This window comes from Lichenostomus cassidix, chromosome 5 (assembly GCF_008360975.1).
Source record: "Lichenostomus cassidix isolate B80296 chromosome 5, HeHo_3.0, whole genome shotgun sequence".
In the NCBI taxonomy this organism is placed as follows: Eukaryota; Metazoa; Chordata; class Aves; order Passeriformes; family Meliphagidae; genus Lichenostomus; species Lichenostomus cassidix.
The window spans coordinates 16168492-16188125 of NC_139486.1; the positions used below are offsets into that span (position 1 = coordinate 16168492).

The following is a 19634-nucleotide window of genomic DNA, read 5'->3' on the forward strand; positions in this document are numbered from 1 at the left end:
AAGGGATTAACACTTGCTGTTTGTCAAAGCAGTGAGACTCACGATTTCCTCAGAAATCCTCTCCATCTCCTCCTTACATATCCATCAAAGGACAATGTTCTGGGACTGCAGTGGGTTCATGTCCAACCCCAAATGATTTATAATTCTGTTGCTTTGGTACTCATTATCCAAAAGTAATTATTTTATCTTATGTATAAACCAAAGCAGTACCTCCACTAATCACATCTTTCTAAAGAAAAATACTGTTACACAGTGGAACAGTTCAACCAATTTGTTATCTAAAGAAGCAGGAAAATAATGGCAAGCATCTCACAACTCACCACTGCCAAAACCAAATGCCTGGGTGGGAAGACATTATAAGGCCCCATCACATTACAGATATGTTTCTGTGCTGGTATGAGAGACTGGAAGGATTGCTGGCTCAAAACCTTCTGTGTGTGTGGGGAAGAGGCAGGTCAGGCCTGGCCCTGGGGAGGCAGTGCCCTGCTCCATACACCCCCTGGGCTGATCCCAGCCCTGCAGTGGCCACCAATCCCTGACACATCACAGGCAATGCTCCACACCTGCCCTTGGAGCTCCTAACCTAGCTCCTGAGTGGCCAAATGACCACAAGGCTCACCTGGGGGAAGGGCCCAGAAAGGCAAGGAGTATTTAAGGTCAAACATGAGATACGCATATGTCTTCACCCTATACCCTTTTGGAAATTCTATCAGTTGAACGCTGCTGGAACCCAGGAGTTGGTAGCTATGTTTGTTTTTTTCTGTATCTTTTCTTTCTTTCTGATCCTAATTCCCTCCTATTAGAATTCTGAGTAACTTAAAACTGAATGTGCTTAGAATTTGCTAAATTGAATGGGCTAAGTTAATGGTTTGAGAAGTGGCTTATGTTGATTGAATGCAGCTCTAAACCTTTTGCCAAAGTTATTTGATTTTCTAAAGGTGCCAGTAAAATCTTTTTTGTTGTTTTGATCTCTTGAGAATATCTTGTCAGCATTTCTCCCATGCATCTAACACAAAGTACGTGAACAACAGTAAGCCCTTTTAAAAGCCTCATCAATGAGTTGTTTGGGGCCTTACAGCTGGTTTTGGCTGGGGTAGAGTTAATTTTCTTCACAGTGGCTGGTATGGGGCTGTGTTTTGGATTTGGCTGAATAACATGATGATAATAGAGATGTTTTTATTATTGCTGAGGAGGGCTTGTACAGAGACAAGGTCTTTTTTGCTTTTCAACTGCCAATCTGGCAAGGAAACTAGGGGTGCATGGGAGGTTGAGAGGAGATACAGCCAGAGCAAGTGACCCAAACTGAGCACAGGGATATTCCAGACCATACGACACCATGTTCAGTATATAAAGTGGGTGAAAGAAGGAGGAAGGTGGAAGACATTTGGAGTGACAGATCTCATCTTCCCAAGTCACCATGACCTGTGATGGGGCTCTGCTCTTGTGGAGATGGCTGAACACCTGCCTGCCCATGGGAAGCAGTGAATTAACTCCTTATTTTTCTTTGCTTGTGTGTGTAGCTTTTGCTTTCCCTATTAAACTGTCTTTATGTCAACCCATGAGTTTGCCAGCTTTTATCCTTCCAATTCCCTCCCTAATCCTGCTGGTGGGGCAGTGAGTGAGAAGCTGGTTGGGACTTGGCTGCTGGATGGGGTTAAAGCAAGACAGTTTAAAGCAATCAGAGAACAAGTGATTTAATTGAAGTCACACACTACCTTCTCCGCGAATTACGAGTAATTCTAAGAATCTGTGGCATTTGCCTCATGTGACTTCCAATTTGAAGATGCATCTCACTAGAGTTGCAACACAAAGTCGAATGGGAAGCAAATAATTTACGACAGTTTCTGTAATCAGTGTTTGGTTTGGAATAAAATCTGTTTGAATAGGAAAGTGTTCTTTTTAAAATGGAGAGAGATGTGTTACTAGTGTAAGTCTTTATTAAATCCCGAAAATGCTGGGGTGAGGGGGCTGAAATACCTCAGAGTTAATGGACTTATTTACAATGTCAATAATCTGCACTGCTGTCATGTTCCCCATCAATACATTAAAAAGCAGTCACAACAGAAAAGTAAGCTTGAATGTGACATCTAAGAACCAGGATGCCAAACCTCACTCTTAGCCAGGCTTAATAAGTGACAGTCAAAGGGAAATTGCTTAATGGGGCACTTATTTGCATAGAAGTATAACATTTCAGAGGAAATGTAAATCCTGAGGAATTTACAAAAGGAGTGTAAAATGCCTTCTGACCAAGTGGAGTTTGACATTCTCTTCAAAGACTGCCACAGCAAACACTTTACATTAGAAAAGAAAAAAGTTGAATTAAAACTGAGGGTTCTAACATTTAAATAATCTAGTTTTCCCCTAGAAGTTCTCTACCTAAGAAAAAGGAAAGAAATTAGGCTGTGCATGGATTACCAAAAGCTCAAAGAACTCCAAGTGCCTGGTGCATAACTTCTACAGCAGATTATCTACAACAAATATTTTGCTGGATATTTTGAGGTGGTAAAGCCACTGCTTTGTATTCTGGTTTTGCCTATAAAATTGGGGCAGTTGCAAAAAAAGCATGGAGGAAATAAAAGGTAACAATTCTTCACTCTTTTTTGTAACTAAATCATTATGGGTCGTCAGAGGAAAGCAGCAAATGGCAAAGTCAAAGCAAACAAATGGAGGTCTTTATTCAGGGACTGTGTTATTAAACCACAGACTGTGATGACACTGCACAGCTGCTCCTGGCCAGTGCTGGAGACAGCAGTGCTGAGCTACAGATACCCCAGTGTGTATCCTGTATCTAAATAAATCAGCATGGGATGAAAAATTTAAGAAAAACAGTAATGAAATTACAGAATTTCTTCAATTCCAGTTACCTGTTACCTCTAGTCCCAAGCCATAAAATTTATGGTGCAAGTGTCAATTATGCAGGTAAAGTTTAAAATCCCCATCTTTTGAATGTATTGAAAATTTGTAATCCCCTATTATAGGTTTTGCTACATGATTTTTCACAATAGTGTTTTATATCTAAGCTATGTCCATGGAAGCATACATATCTATTGGTTTTCTAATACATTTTAATATCTTTTTGTTCTTTAAAACTAAGGGTAATCTTTCAAATCTTTCATCAAAATATTTTCCTGGTCCTTTTAAAGGTGTTTTTAGTTATAATGCTGCTTGTATTAAATCACACTGTGTTATATTATAAAATATGATAATACTTTATGTTAAAAGACACCTTCCAGTCACCTGATATAGTACTTGAAACTAATGGGAGTTTTGGTAATTTTTCTGAGGCGCACCAAGTTCCTTTCAAACTCCAGGAGGTACACCAACTGAGTTATATTCTCTTAATTTATCCATTTGTTTCCAGATTTTCTCCTGTTACTTCAATTCATGGGGACATCTTATTTTTTTAAATTTTAAAGAGTAGGTTCAAAATCAATAATCATGCAACTTTTCTCAAGATAAAGGCAAAGGAACCTCTGCAATATTGTTCATGTCATTAAATCTCATTTTGCTCTGTGGTAATTTAACAGATGTCATATCTTTAAATACATCATTAGAAGAACAGTCGTGGAAATGAACTTATTTTTAATTTATGCTTTTCAAAAATTTTCTTTCCCCCTTCATTTTATATGTAATTTCTTTCCACTTATTTCTTTTTCTGCAGGCTCTCTTTAAGAACTACAATGCAGGGCTTGAAGCTCTGCCATTTAAACGCCTTTTTCTCATGCTTATGCTTCCTTCTCTGGGGTAGGAAAGCAGGCACAACTTCCACAACTATCAGAATTTACTCGTGGTCTTTGAGTTAAAAGTTTTGATTTCATTATCACTAGCTTTCAGATCACCTTGATTAGTTTCTCCTTTCTAAAGTCCCCTTCTCCAAAGTTTACAGTAATTTTTCAAAATAGTAAGAAATCACATGCAGGTCTTTTGGAAAGGACTTTGAGTTTACCCAGTCAGTATTACTGAGGTTTAATGACAACATTATGTAGAACAGTCCTCTGTGTTCCCTCCAACAAATCTGGAAAAAAAAATTCAAACTATTATGAGTGAGGATTAGGATCCAAAAGACAATTCTTTTCATCAAACAGAAATTCCATTTATGCCCAGCTAAAGCAACTTTAGCAGTTCAAAAAGTGAAAAAGTTTCCTCATCAGAAACTGAGCAACATGACAATTATTTTTATATTTTTGCTTTTAGAACCATGTAGACCTTTAGCAATTAAACTTCTGAAAGTGCTGCCTTAATAATAGTAGTTGCAACTGTACAGTGACTGAAGAAAAAAATAAATGACTTTTCAGTGAAGAAATTAATGGCTAACTGAAACAGGACCCTAGAAGCAGTAACACCTCTTCAGTCACATGCACTCTTTCAAGAAACGATCCATTTCCTGACAAAGTTGTACCACTTCCGTTAAAAGAATTATTAGACTTGGATGCTTAGCATAACTTCTCCTTTCATGGTAAAACATTAAGTGGTTTTAGAGAGATAAAACTGTTGCCCAGAGCAGTTTCATAAAAAATGCTTGAAGCAGCAAATATACCTACCCAGTTTACTTTTCTGACAGTTATCAAGCACAGAATGTTCAATTAAAGATTCAGATGAAAACAAAAGATAAAAATCAGAGAGAATATATGCAAACTAAAAACTAGAACTAATACTGTACTAAAATCTCACACAAAAGCTGTTTCATGTCATGTCTGCCTTTCACAGTGAGTCTTCCCCTAAATTTATTTTGTGGTTTCCAAAATTTGATCGTTTTTACTTCCCCTGCTGTGCAAATGTTCTCCAGGGAGTGATTAAGGGGAACATTTTGTATCATCTGGCTTTCCAAAATTTGTCCTTTGAAAATAACACCTATTTCTGTAACAATTCAGTGACCATAAGAAAGCACCAGATGCCTCCAACTTTAGCTCCATAGAAACTACACTTTCCATAAGCAGCTCCCCTTCAGAAAGTAAATCAAATACCTCAAAACTGTGAGGCCCTGGCACCCTGGAAGTATGCAGCTATAGTACTCATGTTCTTCTTCTTTTTCTCTCTCATTTCCTCTCAGAAGTCTGTACATCGAGTATTTCAATTTCACCTCAGCCCTCAAACCAGCTTGGCACACCACCTCTTTTAGAACCAAAAAGAAAATGTTGTGACACTTTTACTTTAATGAAGTTCAATAATATCTTTCCATGTGGGAATTTCCCACAGCATTTTTTCCTCCCTCTTTTCACAATTAGGAATGGCAAGTAAATACACATATTTTTGAACAGTTGTGTTGTGGGGTAGAGAAGGGACATCTATCTTTAGAATGGCACTACTCTGTACTCCCAAACTCGCAGCACATGCTCAGCCCAAACACTGAACTGTTGGCTGATTGACCTATTGGGTTGCTCTTATCGTGTACATGAATATGAAAATGCTGCTTAAAAAAAACAAAAAACATTTTACACTATGGAGTGAGAGCGGCTCTGCACTGCCCCACAGCTTTTAATCATTTAAACATCAAATGTTTTTCCTTCTAATACCCGAGGGGTAATATACTGAATGCACGTCATACAAACAGGAGGTTTTTTCAGTGTTGCAGCATACACATAAATGTATTTAAATGCAAGTAACATTTTCAGTCAGTTGAACTGCACTTCTAAAAGCACAGTTTATATACCAAGAGTGGTTTTACTTCTCCAAACTATAAAGAAATCTCTTATGGACCAGACTGTACTCCCTCTGGGTCTACAGCCCATCACTGTTCCTGTACTTTCTCATGCTGCTTTGGCTGCAGGCTCAAGCCAAATTTCCTCCCTCATCTGACTCTGTGACTGTGTTAGTGATTTAAACGGGACAAAAGCACAATCTGAGTGCTGGCACATGACTATCCATGCTTCCAGGAATGGTTGGGTCCCTGGCTAGTATTCTTCCAGGCAATGTCTTTGTACAGGCTGGAGGCTAGCATAGCTCGGGAATGGTATGCAGTCTCTACAAATCCAGGAGGCAGTGCAAAAAAAGCCACTGTTTTGAAGGGGAAAAAATTTAGCTGCACCATGCTATGTCATGCCATTTCCCTGACATCTACAGAATGAGTCCTAATCAGTTTTATTTTCTGTAACAGATGTATCCTATATATTTCCTCCTATCTGTAATTCCTATCTATCCTTAAGGACAGAACTCTGTCCTTCTACAGCCACCCACAAAGCCATATGACACTGCTTCCAGGACAAATGTGATGGAGGCAATGTAACCAGACCACTCTGCCTGGACCATTCCACTGAAGGTAGATCTGCTCTTATGCCAAGCCCATGACCAAGTGGAGTGGAGTCTAACCCTCCACTGCTCCCAAAAGTTCAGCTGAAAGGAAAACTTGAGCATAGTCTTGTACTTGTGGACTACTGACAGGAGGTTTAGGGTTTCAGTGCAAGTATAGCACTTTTGTCTGTCAAAAGGTGGGATTCTTTCCAAGCATTCAGTAGGGCTGCTTTGCTGTTTCTGGATATGACACAAGAATCTCACTGCAAAAACATTTTAATACTGGAGAAACTGTTATGTAAAAAATATTTTTTTTAATGGAATGACCATGTTGCAAGTAAATCAGGGGATCCCTCAGTGATAACAGAGAACTTTCAGTTCATGGACAAGTACTTTGCAAGCCCAGTCACATCTTAAACTGAAATATACACAGTAATCACTGTGTCTTTTTATATGCATAGTCAGCATGGGTCAGTACTCTTGGTTTGGTATTCTAGGGTTATTGCCTAATTTTTAAAGCTGTTTTAGCTGAAATTTGAAAGGAGAGATTTTCAGCCTGAGGCAAAGAAGCAGATACAGTCTGTCAAGCTATGAACATCTGAAACCAAGACTATTAACAACTACTGGATTCAATGCCAGCATCCCTCACACTGAGCACTAGTAAATGGAGTCAGATTTCAGCTTCTCTCTTTTGAGGCTGCCAGGAACAGTTAGTCCAAGCGTAGGCTAGTTGAGCCACTGGATGAAATACAGTACTAGTCTCTTTAAAATCTAGCATCTGGGACTCTGAATAATCAGAAGTGGTTGCTATGCCTTGTAATGAAGAAGTCTCTGAGTCCCCATTAGTTGCACAGATGAGCCATTAGTTACAAAGATGCAAAAACTTAGCAATTAATTTAATCAGCTTAGTATTTCCATTTTCCCTTTTATAGTTTAATACTATACTGATGTAGTATTTACTTTCTCTGCAATAGTGAGGCTCCTAAAACCAAGCCACAAAAGTTAGGGAATCAATTATTTTCCAGTTTGAAAACATCTCCCATGATCAGACTTTCTATATTTATAGTCTTGACATACTACTGTTGGAAAGGCAGTAACTGGATGGACATTTTCGGTGGAGTTATGTATGTACTATATGCTACAGGGAGATACCTCAACAGAACAGCTGCAGTGCTTGGTGGGAAACACCTTCCAAAGTTTTACCAAAAATACTATGAAACCCTTAGATAGTGTTTTTAATTTTTGGGATGACAACTAATTGAAATTTGTACCCTAAACCCGAGGTTTTGTATATAAACAATTATGAAATAAAAAGGTCTCACCAACTTTAAATAGCCCAACTCAATCTCTCCACAGGAAACTGTAGAAATGTATGCATGTACATGCATTTGGTACATACATGTGTACAAACACACAAATATTTAATACTGGAATTTGAAAAAACATATTTTATTGCATTGATCTTTAATGTAACTGAATTAAGACTCTGTGTGAACACTGCTGCTGAGACATGGCATCGTGAATTAGCAGCTTGTGTGTAAGGATAGAAGCAGTGACATTCAAAAGCAACAAGTCAGAAATTACTGTAAATAAGAGACGGAGAAAAAAGTCATTTGTGTTATCCGTCTCAAGGAAATGAGGACAGCTTTAGGAATACCAGATTGCCTCCCAACCGTAACAGACTGAGAGGCTTAACTTGAGATGCAGAGATCTGACGTGTTTTGAACCGTAACTCCCTCAAACAACGCAACCAAAGCCCTCTGTACCGAGTGTCCCCCTCGCAGCTCTAGAGACCAGATGAACGCGCCCCAGGCAGGGCAAGGTGACCCGGGCACACGGATGTACCTACCCTGCAACTTCGCCCACTGCCACCTCAAGACAAACAAGCCCCTACCAGGCACCTCCCGAGCTGCCATGGCCCACCAGGCCGTGCGCCTTTCCAGCGATCGCCAAGGCTGGCTGAACTTCCAGTACACGCGGCCTCTTCAACCTCCCACGAGGCGCTCCGCTCGCCGCCCGCTCCACAGCCCAAACCACGCCCCGGCCAAGGACAAAGGCGGCCTGAGGCGCGACCCGGGGCCCCTGCGCGTCCCCACCACCCGCGCCTCCGTGTTGTGGGCCCTGGAGCCCGGTGACCCGGCAGCGTGGCGCACGGCCGCGGGCTGCAGGCAGACGTACCGATGTGCCGCCGCTCTCCAGCCCGGCCGCACCGCCCGCGCCTCTCGTGCGGGGAGGCGGGGGCTCAGCGGGCGGGCGATAGGAGCCCTGTGGGAACCCCCTCGCCCCCGGCTGTGCCTCGCTGCTACCTGCCCCGCCGCATGCCCCCACGGGTATACCCCGCTCCCCCATCCCGCTGCCGCATCCCCCCACGGGTATACCCCGCTCCCCCATCCCGCTGCCGCATCCCCCGCGCCAGGCGGGAGCCCAGTTCCCCCCGCCGTCACTGCGAGTGGGTCAGCCCACGGCTGCTCCCCCATTCGAATACGTTGGAACCAGCCCGAAACGCGAGGAACGGCGCCATGGCCGCTCCCTCCGGTGATTGCCAGCTCCAGTGGTCAATCAGCGCCTTCCGTTCCCTCTCGACAGCCCAGCGCCCGCCCTCCCGCGGGGGTCGGGGGGCAGCGGGAGAGGCGGGCGGGAATGTTTACAAACAAGCTCGGGGAGTAGAGGGGCCGGGGGGAAGACGGGGGGCGGAGCCCGCGGTTGGCGCAGCCGCCGAGCCAATGGGGGCGCGCGGCGCTCGGCGGAAGGGCGGGGGCGGCGCGCGGGGAGCGCTCTCCGCCCTACGGCCGCTGGGGCTCGCGGGCGCGCGCGGCCAATGAGCGCCCGGCGCGGGGCGGGAGGGGGCGCGAGCGCCTGAGTAGGAGCCTCTCCCGCGCCGCCTCCCCCCGCGCCGTGCAGCCTATCCCGGCCGCGCCGCGCAGCCTATCCCGGCCGCGCTCGGCTCCGCTCGGCTCCCCTCGGCTCCGCTCGGCTCGGCTGGGCTCGGCTCCGCTCCCCGCTGTCGGGCGGGGAGGGCGGCCGGAGCCCGGGGGAGGGGAGCCGCAAGGACATGGGCTGGCTCTGAGCGCCGGGGGAGGGAAGTCGTCGTGCGTGTGCCTCCCTAGATTTTAATAACTGTTTGTTGTTAGGTGGTGTGGGTTTGGTTTTTTCCCCCCCCCCGTTTTCCACAAGGCGGAGGGGAGAGCGGCAGCCCCCAGCGCGCCTGCATGGCTCCTCTCCCCCGGAGCGCCCCTGGAAAATAGAAGCGTCTCGGGCCAGGTGACATCCCCCGCCGCCGCGCTCACATTCCCGGGAGCGGCAGGGCGGGGGAGCCGCCCGTGAGGACATGGAGGGACCGTCGGGGGAAGCGGAGCTGCCGCTCCTCACGGTGAAGCACGAGCTGAGGAACGGTGAGCGGGCGGGCCCGGGGGGCGCGGGGGCGGAGGGGCCCGGGCTGGGCAGGGAGCTCCCTGAGAGTTGGTTGGGACCAGCAGGTAAATCTCAGTGGGGGGAAAAAAGAGGATGAGCTGGAAGGTAAGGGCAAGAGGTGTAAGATGGGGGCGGGGAGGGGGCCTGCTCTTATTTCTGAAAAAAGTATTTCACTTCGACTTCTGGTCTATGCCTGGCTCCCTTGTCCCACTTCACGGTGGTATTTGACGGGTTTGAAGAAGATAAGGATTAGCCAGGCTCTCTTTTACACATTTTGTTTTTTTAAATTATGTGTTTGACTGACTTCTATGGCTGTGTTGGGGCGGTTTGTTCCAGTCCTAAATGAAGTCGTTTTATGTGACAGCTTTTCTCTGACCTCGGTGAAATGCCGGAATTGTAGGGAGGGGAATGTGCCAACACGTAACCACAGAGTTATCTGGCTTTTCAGTCTATGAATCTTCGTGTAGCTCGCTAGTTACTTGACGACCCTCTGGAGAAGTAGTTCAGCGTGTAATATATATGACCTTTAAAGATACAACAGAAATACTCTATTGTAGGTTGTTGTGCTGGGGAAAAGCTTTATTTCTTTTTAACAGGGACTCTGCTTCTCAGAAGTTTCCAGGCAACTTGAAGACTGCAGAAAATATAGATTTTAGTGTTAATTTAGAAATGTGTGTAAAACATAATCAGAATGTATATTCTCTGTATTGATTAACCATGAAGGTGCTGTTAACCCATGTCCTTCATTCCTTTTCTGTCATCATCTTTTTCTCCACGATGAAGTAAGACTAAGCATAGGATGCTGTTCAGTGCAAAAGTTTGAGAGAGCTGCCCGCCGGGTTAGTGTAGCTGGCGGTCTCGAATGGGCCGATGTGCAAGGCAGGTGGTGGTGCTGGGGCTCCTCGGTCCTGTGCCTCCTGCCCCGCTGTCCCTCGGTGCTGGGGTCGGGGGACCTGGCCCAGAAGAACACAGCTATCACTGCGGCTTGGCGGGGGAAGGGAGAGGGGGGAAGGAGGAAAAAAAAGGAAAAAAAAAAAAAAAAAGGCGGTCTTTTGATAGCTACCGAAACCAAAGGGAGTGTAGTTTCCTTATTTCAAGAAGAAGCAAAAGAGCTGCTGGAAAACATAGTTGTCTCGATAAGTGTTGGGTGATTTAAATGTGGAAGAGGAAGAGGTGTGGGGAAATGAAGTGGGATACATCCAACATATTTGCATAGCTATGTCTAGATTTCTTTTATAAAAGTTGAGAGCACGTATGCCTGAGGGATAGTTATTTAAAGATAGTTTGAGGAATAAACAAACACATTTGTATAAACTAGACAAAGAGCTGTCTAATACAGCATAATAAGCAACTTTGATTTTAATCCTGATCGGAAAGCTTTATGAAGTACCAGTTCTCACTTTTATTTTAAAAATTCTTAACCTCATTTGTCTTTTTAAGCTTCTTAAATTCAATTTAGTAGGAATAAGTTGCTTCCCCCTTCCTTGTTCTCTTCACCATATTCAGTGTTTGGAAAACGCTGCTTTCTGAAAAATGCTTTCTAGCAATGACTTGTCTATTTCTGGAGCACTGGGGTGGAGGAGGGAGCTGCTCTGTCATGTACTCCTGGGAGACTCCTACTCTTGAAGGTGTCAACAGTGTCATTGCTGTACAAGACGTATGGAGATACTGTTTCAGAACTTGTCTATACAATGCCCAGAGATACAACAATTTGAGGAGAAAACTTGCAGTCTGCTTCTGTTGATACAGAAATATGTAAATCTATAGGATACTTTGGATTTTTAAGGCTTTTTTGGTACTGGGTTTTGTAGTGTGGATGCTTAGCTACTGACTAGGGTCAGCCCACCACAGCTTTAAAGCATGCAGCATGATTATTTAATTTTGCTTCATTTTGGGAAAGAGGATTAGAGGACATGCAAGAAGTAGAATTTGGAGCCAGCAGATCTTTGTCATTCCTAAATATGTCCTATATCATGATTATCCTTTAATGTGCAATTTGTTTAGATTCCAGTGTTCCCCTCATCTCTGTGTTCTTTCTTTGATGGTGCTAGCTCTGTGACTAATTGAATCATTTAGAACTACAAATCGAAAGTAGCTGTCAGTTGGCAGATGAAAAAGAAGTCAGTCTCCACTGTGCTTTGAAAGAATTTACTATTGTAGTAGAAATAGTGGCTTCTTTGAGAAGGCAGCATCTTATTTTCATATTGTGGAAGCTGTTACTTGAACCCCGGGGTAACAAACTCATTAATTCAAATCAACTGAATGCAGGTAAACCCACAGTTACACTTGCATTTGCAATTACTTGGTCTTGGGATTGCTCTAAAAATATTCAGTGAATTAGGAACAGGTATTGATTATGGTCAAGTGAGTAAGTGAACATACTTTAGAGTTTGAATTTAGGATGAAATGAATATCTTAAAGAATGAAACATGATTGTTGTTACCTTCAGGCAAGTATGAAGAAATATGAAAATGCATTAAGTTAGAGCATATGCAGTGCTGTTTCTACACAGACCGGCTGATTGTTAACCCTATCATACCATGGTTTGATTTCTTTTAAACTTTGACTTTGAGATTACAGTGCTGGCTTTGATATGTAGGGTCAGGTTTAATTTTAGCTTTATATCTCATAGTCTTAGAGCCCTGAAATTGCTCTGTTGTATGACCAAAAAGTAATTGCTGGAAAAACATCACTTGATAGGCATGTAGATTGGGTCTGTGATAGGGAAGAAAAACTTGAGTGCGTAACACTTGAGTGCCTCTGTGTGATGCCGTATGATGTGCTCTGTTACAAAGACTGGGCACTGCTCTGATTTTACATCTAGATATAATTTATTTTAAATTTTTTTAATTTTTATTTTTAATTTCAGTGATGCAAAGAATTGGAATGCCTGTCTGCTGCTGGGGAAACTGTAAGCATGCAAGTGCTTCAGTGGTTGTTCCTTCAGTTGGATGTTTTGCAGATTAGACAGAACAGTGACTTTAAGGACACATTTAATTTAATGATTATTTTCTCCCAATATATTTAGCAAGTTTTTTTCTTTTCCTAGCACCAAATCATTTTTGTTCTTGATAGAAGCTTCACAATTCAGCCACTTCAGAATAGTTACTGTCTTTCTTGTCTCACTTCAGGAAGGAAAATGAGTTTTTGGGGAAAGTGGAATCTCTTTTGAGGAAGTAGAAGCAAAATTATGCCAAAGTTGAAGCAGTAGGAAGTGGTGACTTTGATTCTCACTGAAGCTCTCCAGTGAAAATAATAATAAAAAGAAATTTTATTTAGTATCTTATTTCTGGAATCTTGTGAAGGGAAAGATTTTATTTTTTGAAGGCTAACTTTCAGAGTTTATGCAACTTCAAAAATGACATATTTACACTGAGAAGAAGGAACACTGTTGCATCTTAATATTTCTGCTGCTTGGTAATGCTGCGGAATAGAACAACGGCAAACCTAAAGCCTGTCAGAGGAAACATTTTACAGGATAGAGAAGGATATGGAAAGAGAAGAAAAATCTTGTGATGTCAGAAGATAAGAAGGAAACAGAACAGTAAAGAGTGAATTTCCTCCCCTTCCAACCTGCCCCCCCCCCCTCCCCCCCCGCCTTCTGTCCCAGCTTTTCTTTTTGGAAAAAAGGATCAAAGGATCCTCTCTGTGCCTTGAGTGTGTGTGAGTACCGCGTAGGCGGCTGCCCGTCTTGTGGCATGCATGTGCACTCCCTGCTTTGCCCAGGGAGAGGCAGAGATTACCAAAACTGGGATCCTGAAGGGAACTTGAGACATTCCCATAATGTATGGGCAGTGGGTTCTACATGCATTGTTTGTTTTGCTTTACGGTGTTCTTTTCCTTTTGACAAGTCTGTTTTGAAGAGGATACTGGATTTGTTTTAATGTTATCCCAAGCTTTGGGCTAAAGAACTTGCTTTAGTTTGCACTTTGCCAGACTGTAACGTGCATGGGAAAGGCAGAAGTTAGTATAGCAGTGAGCTGCAGAACTCCAGAGGCAGAAGAATTTGGAACTTCCCCTTCAGTCAAACTTATAATTCAGTATAAAACTATAGAAGGCTACAGAAAATAAAGACATGGATTATCTGAAGGGTTTAATAATGCAAATTCTTAGTTACACCTTTTTGAAGGGGAACTTCAATTAGAATGGATTTATTTGTAAACTGGAAGGTTCACAGTTACGTACTAGGGAATTATGAAAATTCCTATGACTAAAAAACATGATGAATCATACACTGAATAGCGAATTCAGCCTTCACTATGGAGGTACATCTGGCACCTGTGGAGTATTTTATTTTATTTTCTGTTTTTAAAAGGAAACTGTATGAAGCTCTAAAGATACTTCTAAAATTGTGTTAAGACTTTTTTTTTTTTACTTTTATACCAGTTCTGTATATTGTTTAGGGATCAGGAGTTACTAATAGTTGATTATTTCAAAGCTTGGATTGCTTTTGCTTCTACTTTTCTCTTTTGAGCAGTAAAACATATGTGTTCTTGGATTGCTGTGGGAACTATAAAGAGTATTTTAAGTTTATTAATAAACTTAAATACTGGTTAAATCTCTGGATTTTACACTTTAAACAGTCAATATTTTCTAAAAATACTTTGTAATCTAGGAATTTATTGTTATTTATCTTCTGGTAGCATTGATTATCAAGAGGAAGGGTGGCTATTGCTCTTTCCTGGGTTGTGTTCATGGCTTTTTGTTTGTTAGTTTTTTTTGGGGTGGGATTTTTATTTGTTTGTTTTCCTCCCTCCAGCCTTTGGAATCTAACAAACCTGGCTAAAATGATTTGTACAAGGGTCTGGTACAATTGATTATTTTGCTGTCATTGTTTCAGCAATGTTTTATGAAATGTCTAACATAAATGAGGACTAGTAATTGCAGTCTTCAGCCTGTTTATTAGCTTTGATCCAGTGTGTTCTAAATGTGGTGATTTAAAAGCTCATACTCGATTCCACGAAAGAATTAGGAGTCTTACAAGCTGCGTTAATACATTTTAGGATTTTATTCAGAAGGTGGCTCAAAGAACATTTGCCAGAATTCCGTAACCATATGACAAGGCCTGGGTATCTGAGGATGTGTTTTGCCAATATATTTTTCATGTAAATATTTCTGTTGTATTCCCATCATTGCATAATTTGGTATTTTCTGGTAAACATGCTGTCTGTCTCCTCCCTTCCATAGAATCCCAATGATGAGGTGCAAGTTCTACTAAAATTTCTTTGCTTCTGACTCAGCCAGTCAGATAGATAGATAGGCAGATGACCTCGTTTATGAAGGAGTCACATTACATGCAGTCAAGTCTATTTGGGTTTGTTTTGTTTTGGGATCTATTGTGACTGTCTCCCCTTTTTTTTTGACATCTGTAAATATTTTATGCTGTCTTGGAGAGATGGTTATAAATGCTTTACCTGGGAGAGGATAATTCTTAAGTTTCCTGGTTAATGTCTACATAAACAAATATGTAGATCACTTCCATCAACATGTAAGTTGTCAGTTGCTCTTTTTTTGTTGATAAATTAATTTGCATTCTGTTACTCGTGATGCTGTGTCCAACGTGCCTGTGACTGATTTTTTTTTAATGAGGTGTTTTCATTCATTACTGATGATAGAGAAAACAAGTTGATTCATATCTTGTACTTAGGTATAATTTCTTGTTTGAAAAGATACGTGCAATCCTTAGATATCTGATTATTTTAACTTTGTTCAGCATTAGATTATCTATAGCAATTTTATTCATTAATGTATTTTCTAATTATGTTTTGTTTGTTTTTTTTTTCCAATTATGTGACGTATAGTGTTGCTACACATTAAGTTTCTAGCTGACCAAGGAGGTGCCTCTGGGTTGAGTCTTGGTGACCTCATAACGATTCAGCTCACAGTAATGATAAACCTCAGCAAAGTTGCCTCTGTAAGAGAAAAAGGGCTGCTGCTGCTGAATGCAAATAGATCTTAACATGGAGTATTTTCCAGTTCAGACCACTGTGGGTTTGCATCATTAATCTCAGATATTTGGACTTCTATACTTATTTCAGCTTCCTATATGCAAATGATAAATTTGGTGGGATAGTCTTCCATCTTCTATTTTCGTGATGGTAATGACAATTTCTGATCATGTTTGCCACAGCATTTTATGCTTCTGAATTTCCACACACTGTATTCCATAGTATACATGTATATATATGTGTACATACTGTATTAGCTAGTACCTCAAAGGTCTTTGTCATCTCTGGCTGTGTAAAGTTTGGCTTCCAAGCCTTCTAGAATGGTATCAGCAGCTTTGTGAGAGCTTGAATTTTTTTTTCCAGATTTTTTTCAAATTTTTCAATTTTTTCTCAGTTCGTGGTCTTACCCTTAAGCATCTAATATTCTAGAGAATCAGCAGTTACCAGCCCAGTTACCTTAACTGATACCCTAGAGCTCAGAGCAGCGTGAACTGCATTTTCTTTTCTTTCACATCAGTTCAGAACTGTGTGTGTGTTTTATTTTTGCTCTACATTCTTTTTTTTTCCCTAAGAAAAATGTTCTTGAGATGTTATGGTTTTTAAATTCCAGTTCAAGCTTGTAAGATAGTACCCTGACCTGATTAAATGGTGCTCTTGTTCAGTGACCTGACACTTACTAGGTGGTGATGGTTTCTCAGATTTCAAGAACTTCAGGGTACTTTTAATTCCTTCACATATAGTTCTAATTTGCTGTAACCAGTAACAAAGTATAACTCTATATAGCAGGTAAAAAGTATAACATAAACATTTTCTTCGGTGTCTAACAAGTAATAGTTGTGTAGTTTGTATTTCATGGTGTAATTTTTTTTCTTTTTTTTTTTTTCCCCCAAAAGGAATGTGCTAGTTTTGCTTAATTTCGAGGAAAAACACCCACTCTCCACTCTGAGTAAGGCATAAACATACAAGTTTTGAAACAACATCTGTTCTTTGATGCTGTGAATTACGTGGGTCTGTTAGGTCAGTGGGGATGGGCCATCCTCTGAAGTAATAGGTTAAGATCAAGTTGATATTGGTACCAGACACTGCAACCTAATATTTGGAATATTGCAGAATGTCTTCTGTCTCATTTTCCTCTTGTTTTCTCTGTTCTTAAAATTGCCCGAGCTTCATTGTTCTGCTCAATGAAACAGCAGAATGGGTCTTGTGTTGCAGAGAATAGCAGAGACAAGTTTCAGCTTTCAGGCAGAGCTTGTTTTAGAAGATTGCTTGATCTATTTCAGTAGAGGAAGCTCTAGCTTTGTTTGTCTGCTTCAAGACCTGTATGCAGTGGAGTTCAGAAACAGTGGACAGAGCACATTTTAACTTGAAAACAAACACTGTTGAAATATTATTTCTCAAGGTCATGGAAATGAAATTAAAAGCTTACGGATTCGTTGCACAGTACCAGCTTGCACAGTTCTTAGTTCACTCTTGGCTGTCTCAAAGTTTAGGTGTAGTGCAGATGGCAGTTATGTCTCATATCATCTGGAGATCCTCCATCAAACAGAAGTGTTATTCTGGATAAACAGACTGCCTTATTTCCGGGGGACTGTGAATGACAACACTGGTCTCTGTGCACTAGTGACCCTGTGTGTAGAGGGAGGCTTGTCTTTGTGGTGATAGTATTGCTGGATATTTCCTTTCTTTCTACCTTCAGAGGTGATGATTGTGATTAGTACCTCTGTTTCCTCCTTGTTTTTATGCATGCTATGATGCCTTGGCCTTTCCCTTCACTATTTGTTTCTGAGTTGATGTGTTACCTCTTGCTGTTGCCCTCATATGCTGTTGCATACTCTCCTTACCTGTATTGGTGCAATGCTGATTTGTGTGGACTACAGTAGAACATTAGTAAATGCAAGATTTTTCTAATCGTGCACCTATGCAGTGAGCTTATCTCCAAGGAAATTTGTTAGCTTTTTTTTTCCATTATGTACAACCATCCTTTTTGGTGCTGTGTCCTGTAGCTTTATATGATTTGTGGAGAAATTTTAATCCTCTTGACTTGGGCAGCCCTTTTCTTCCTATCCAAACTTTGTTCTGTTCCTTGGTGCACTTTAGCTGGTGTGTCAGGATACTTGAAGAAAAAAGGGCATGGAAAAGTAAATTTTCTGTTTCCAAAACTGCTTTCTGAGCACCAGTGTACATCCCATTGCAGTCTTGACAGATGGACTGTGCAGTTTCCACAGGCAGTTGTTCAGCTGGGTTCTGATACCATTTCCAGCATGGTGATGTCTGTGAGGTGTGAGAGGCCTTTCACTGTTTTATCAGTTGTAGTAGTAGTAGTAGTAATGGTCTCATTGCAGTCATTTAAAGCATCTCAGTCATGGAACAGTTTTGTAACTGCAGAAGGCATCCCTTGTGAGAGGTCCTCCAAAAATGGTCGTTCAGGTTCCTGGGAGTGAGTGGTTAATAGAATAATTGATCTTTTGAGATTTGATTCTTCTGAAAGCAAGTTGAAGGAAATGTTGGAATGACAGCTTTCATCCTGGAGAAGCTGCACTTTGTCTCTGCTTGAGTGTCAAAGTGCTGCACCAGGTTTCAGCAGGTGAAAACAAAGGACTGCTCTAGCAGTATCATTAGAAAGTGGCACAAACAAGCTCTTCAGCTTGCTTTTCTTGCAGTGTGACTTCAGAGATGGACTGAGCACTGCAACTGAGGCTGTTGGAGCAAGGCATTGTCATGTAGCAACACTGGGAGAAGCACTTTCTGGGAATTGTTAATCTTTTCTTATAGCTTTGGAAACTTGTTATTCTTATTTCTTAATTAAGGGTAATTTTACTTCTTGCTTTATAGGGAGTAATTGTGAGAGTTTGTCTCAAGTGTCCTATTGTACTTGTGTGTGTTATGCGGCACCCTTTAGCTATCTTGTGGGATGGCTTTTTCCTCAGTATAGTACAAAAAGAATGAGGTGGGTCTTATTTTACAGTTATCATATGCTTATTTGTAATGCAATTTTCTCCTTTTACTGTGAAAATAATATTACAGTAACCTTCAAGACATTTTATTTATTTTGGGATAAGGCCCTTAAGCATCCTGAATAAAAGTAAAAATGGAATTAAATGGAGAGTGCAAAATTACAGCTCACATTGAAACAAGTACATAATAATTCAAACTAGATATCACTCAGCTTTTTATTGTGTAGCCTCATGAAAGTGGAAAAGGTTTTACTAATGTTACTGAATGTGAGTTTATGGTACAGTGTAGATTAATGGATTGAGTTTTAAGAGTTAATCTCTTTTTAGGATCACAGCCAACACTGCAAATCTTCAGTGTGTTACTGGAGATGCAGCATTTCTCTGGGTTCCACTCTGTCTTCCTATACAGTTCCAAGAATGTGACAGGATTAAGTGACTGTTTTGCTTTCTCGGAGGATGTTTAATAGAAAAGCCTTCTGCGGACACGTTTAAGGAAGTGAGACAGTAAAACCTTTCTGTAATAGTCTGTCATGGAAGATCCAAATTGGTGGATCTTGAAGTGAAAAATTTCTTCCCACCCTGAGTTCAGCACTTAGCTAGTGTCCAGAAAAGTTCTGTGTCCTGGATCTCCTCAGTGCTGTCCATTGCTTCATTAAAATGTGGATGCTGTAGCCCTGGTCTCTTCAGAAAAGTTTGCGACTTCCGATGTCCCTGGCAGGAAAGACAATGTTTAGAAACTGTGTATGTTGAGTACCATTTTCAGTACTTGTTAAGAAGAGTAATATGTAATATTAAATTCCTTGAAGACAGTTTGCGTTCTGTGACACAACATACTCTTAATTGCATAGACACTAGCTCAGTCTAGGTTTGCCTTACCTGCTGTAACTCCTTTACTGATGCATGAGTGTGGCTTCCTTACTGCTGTCTTAAGCAGTGACTGTGATGTGCCTCTAACAGGAGTATTTGTTCTATTTGCAACGAAAAGTAGTACAGCACCCTTCAGTTCAGCTCCTGTGGTGCATATTGACTCACTGATTTGTTAAGGATTCTGGTACTGTCCTGCCTAGTACATGTTATTAAAATGGAACTGATC

The 19634-nt window shown here is 41.4% G+C and overlaps 2 protein-coding genes across 7 annotated transcripts in view; one reads left to right on the plus strand and one right to left on the minus strand.

The window, feature by feature from the left end:
- The window catches only part of DGLUCY (D-glutamate cyclase), a 45712-nt gene extending 37203 nt beyond the window's left edge, over window positions 1–8509 (minus strand). For 2 of the 6 annotated variants that reach the window (XM_085061555.1, XM_085061548.1), the window contains exon 1: window positions 8078–8144. The gene's annotated coding sequence lies outside the window, so the exon portion shown is untranslated. The other 4 variants (XM_085061556.1, XM_085061550.1, XM_085061551.1 and 1 more) reach the window with 3 other exon arrangements.
- A 630-nt stretch (window positions 8510–9139) lies between these two features.
- The window catches only part of RPS6KA5 (ribosomal protein S6 kinase A5), a 69017-nt gene continuing 58522 nt past the window's right edge, over window positions 9140–19634 (plus strand). The window contains exon 1 of the mRNA XM_085061559.1: window positions 9140–9620. Coding sequence (XP_084917685.1) covers window positions 9557–9620 — 64 coding nt within the window. The 5' untranslated portion in view covers window positions 9140–9556. The remainder of the gene's footprint in view (window positions 9621–19634) is intronic.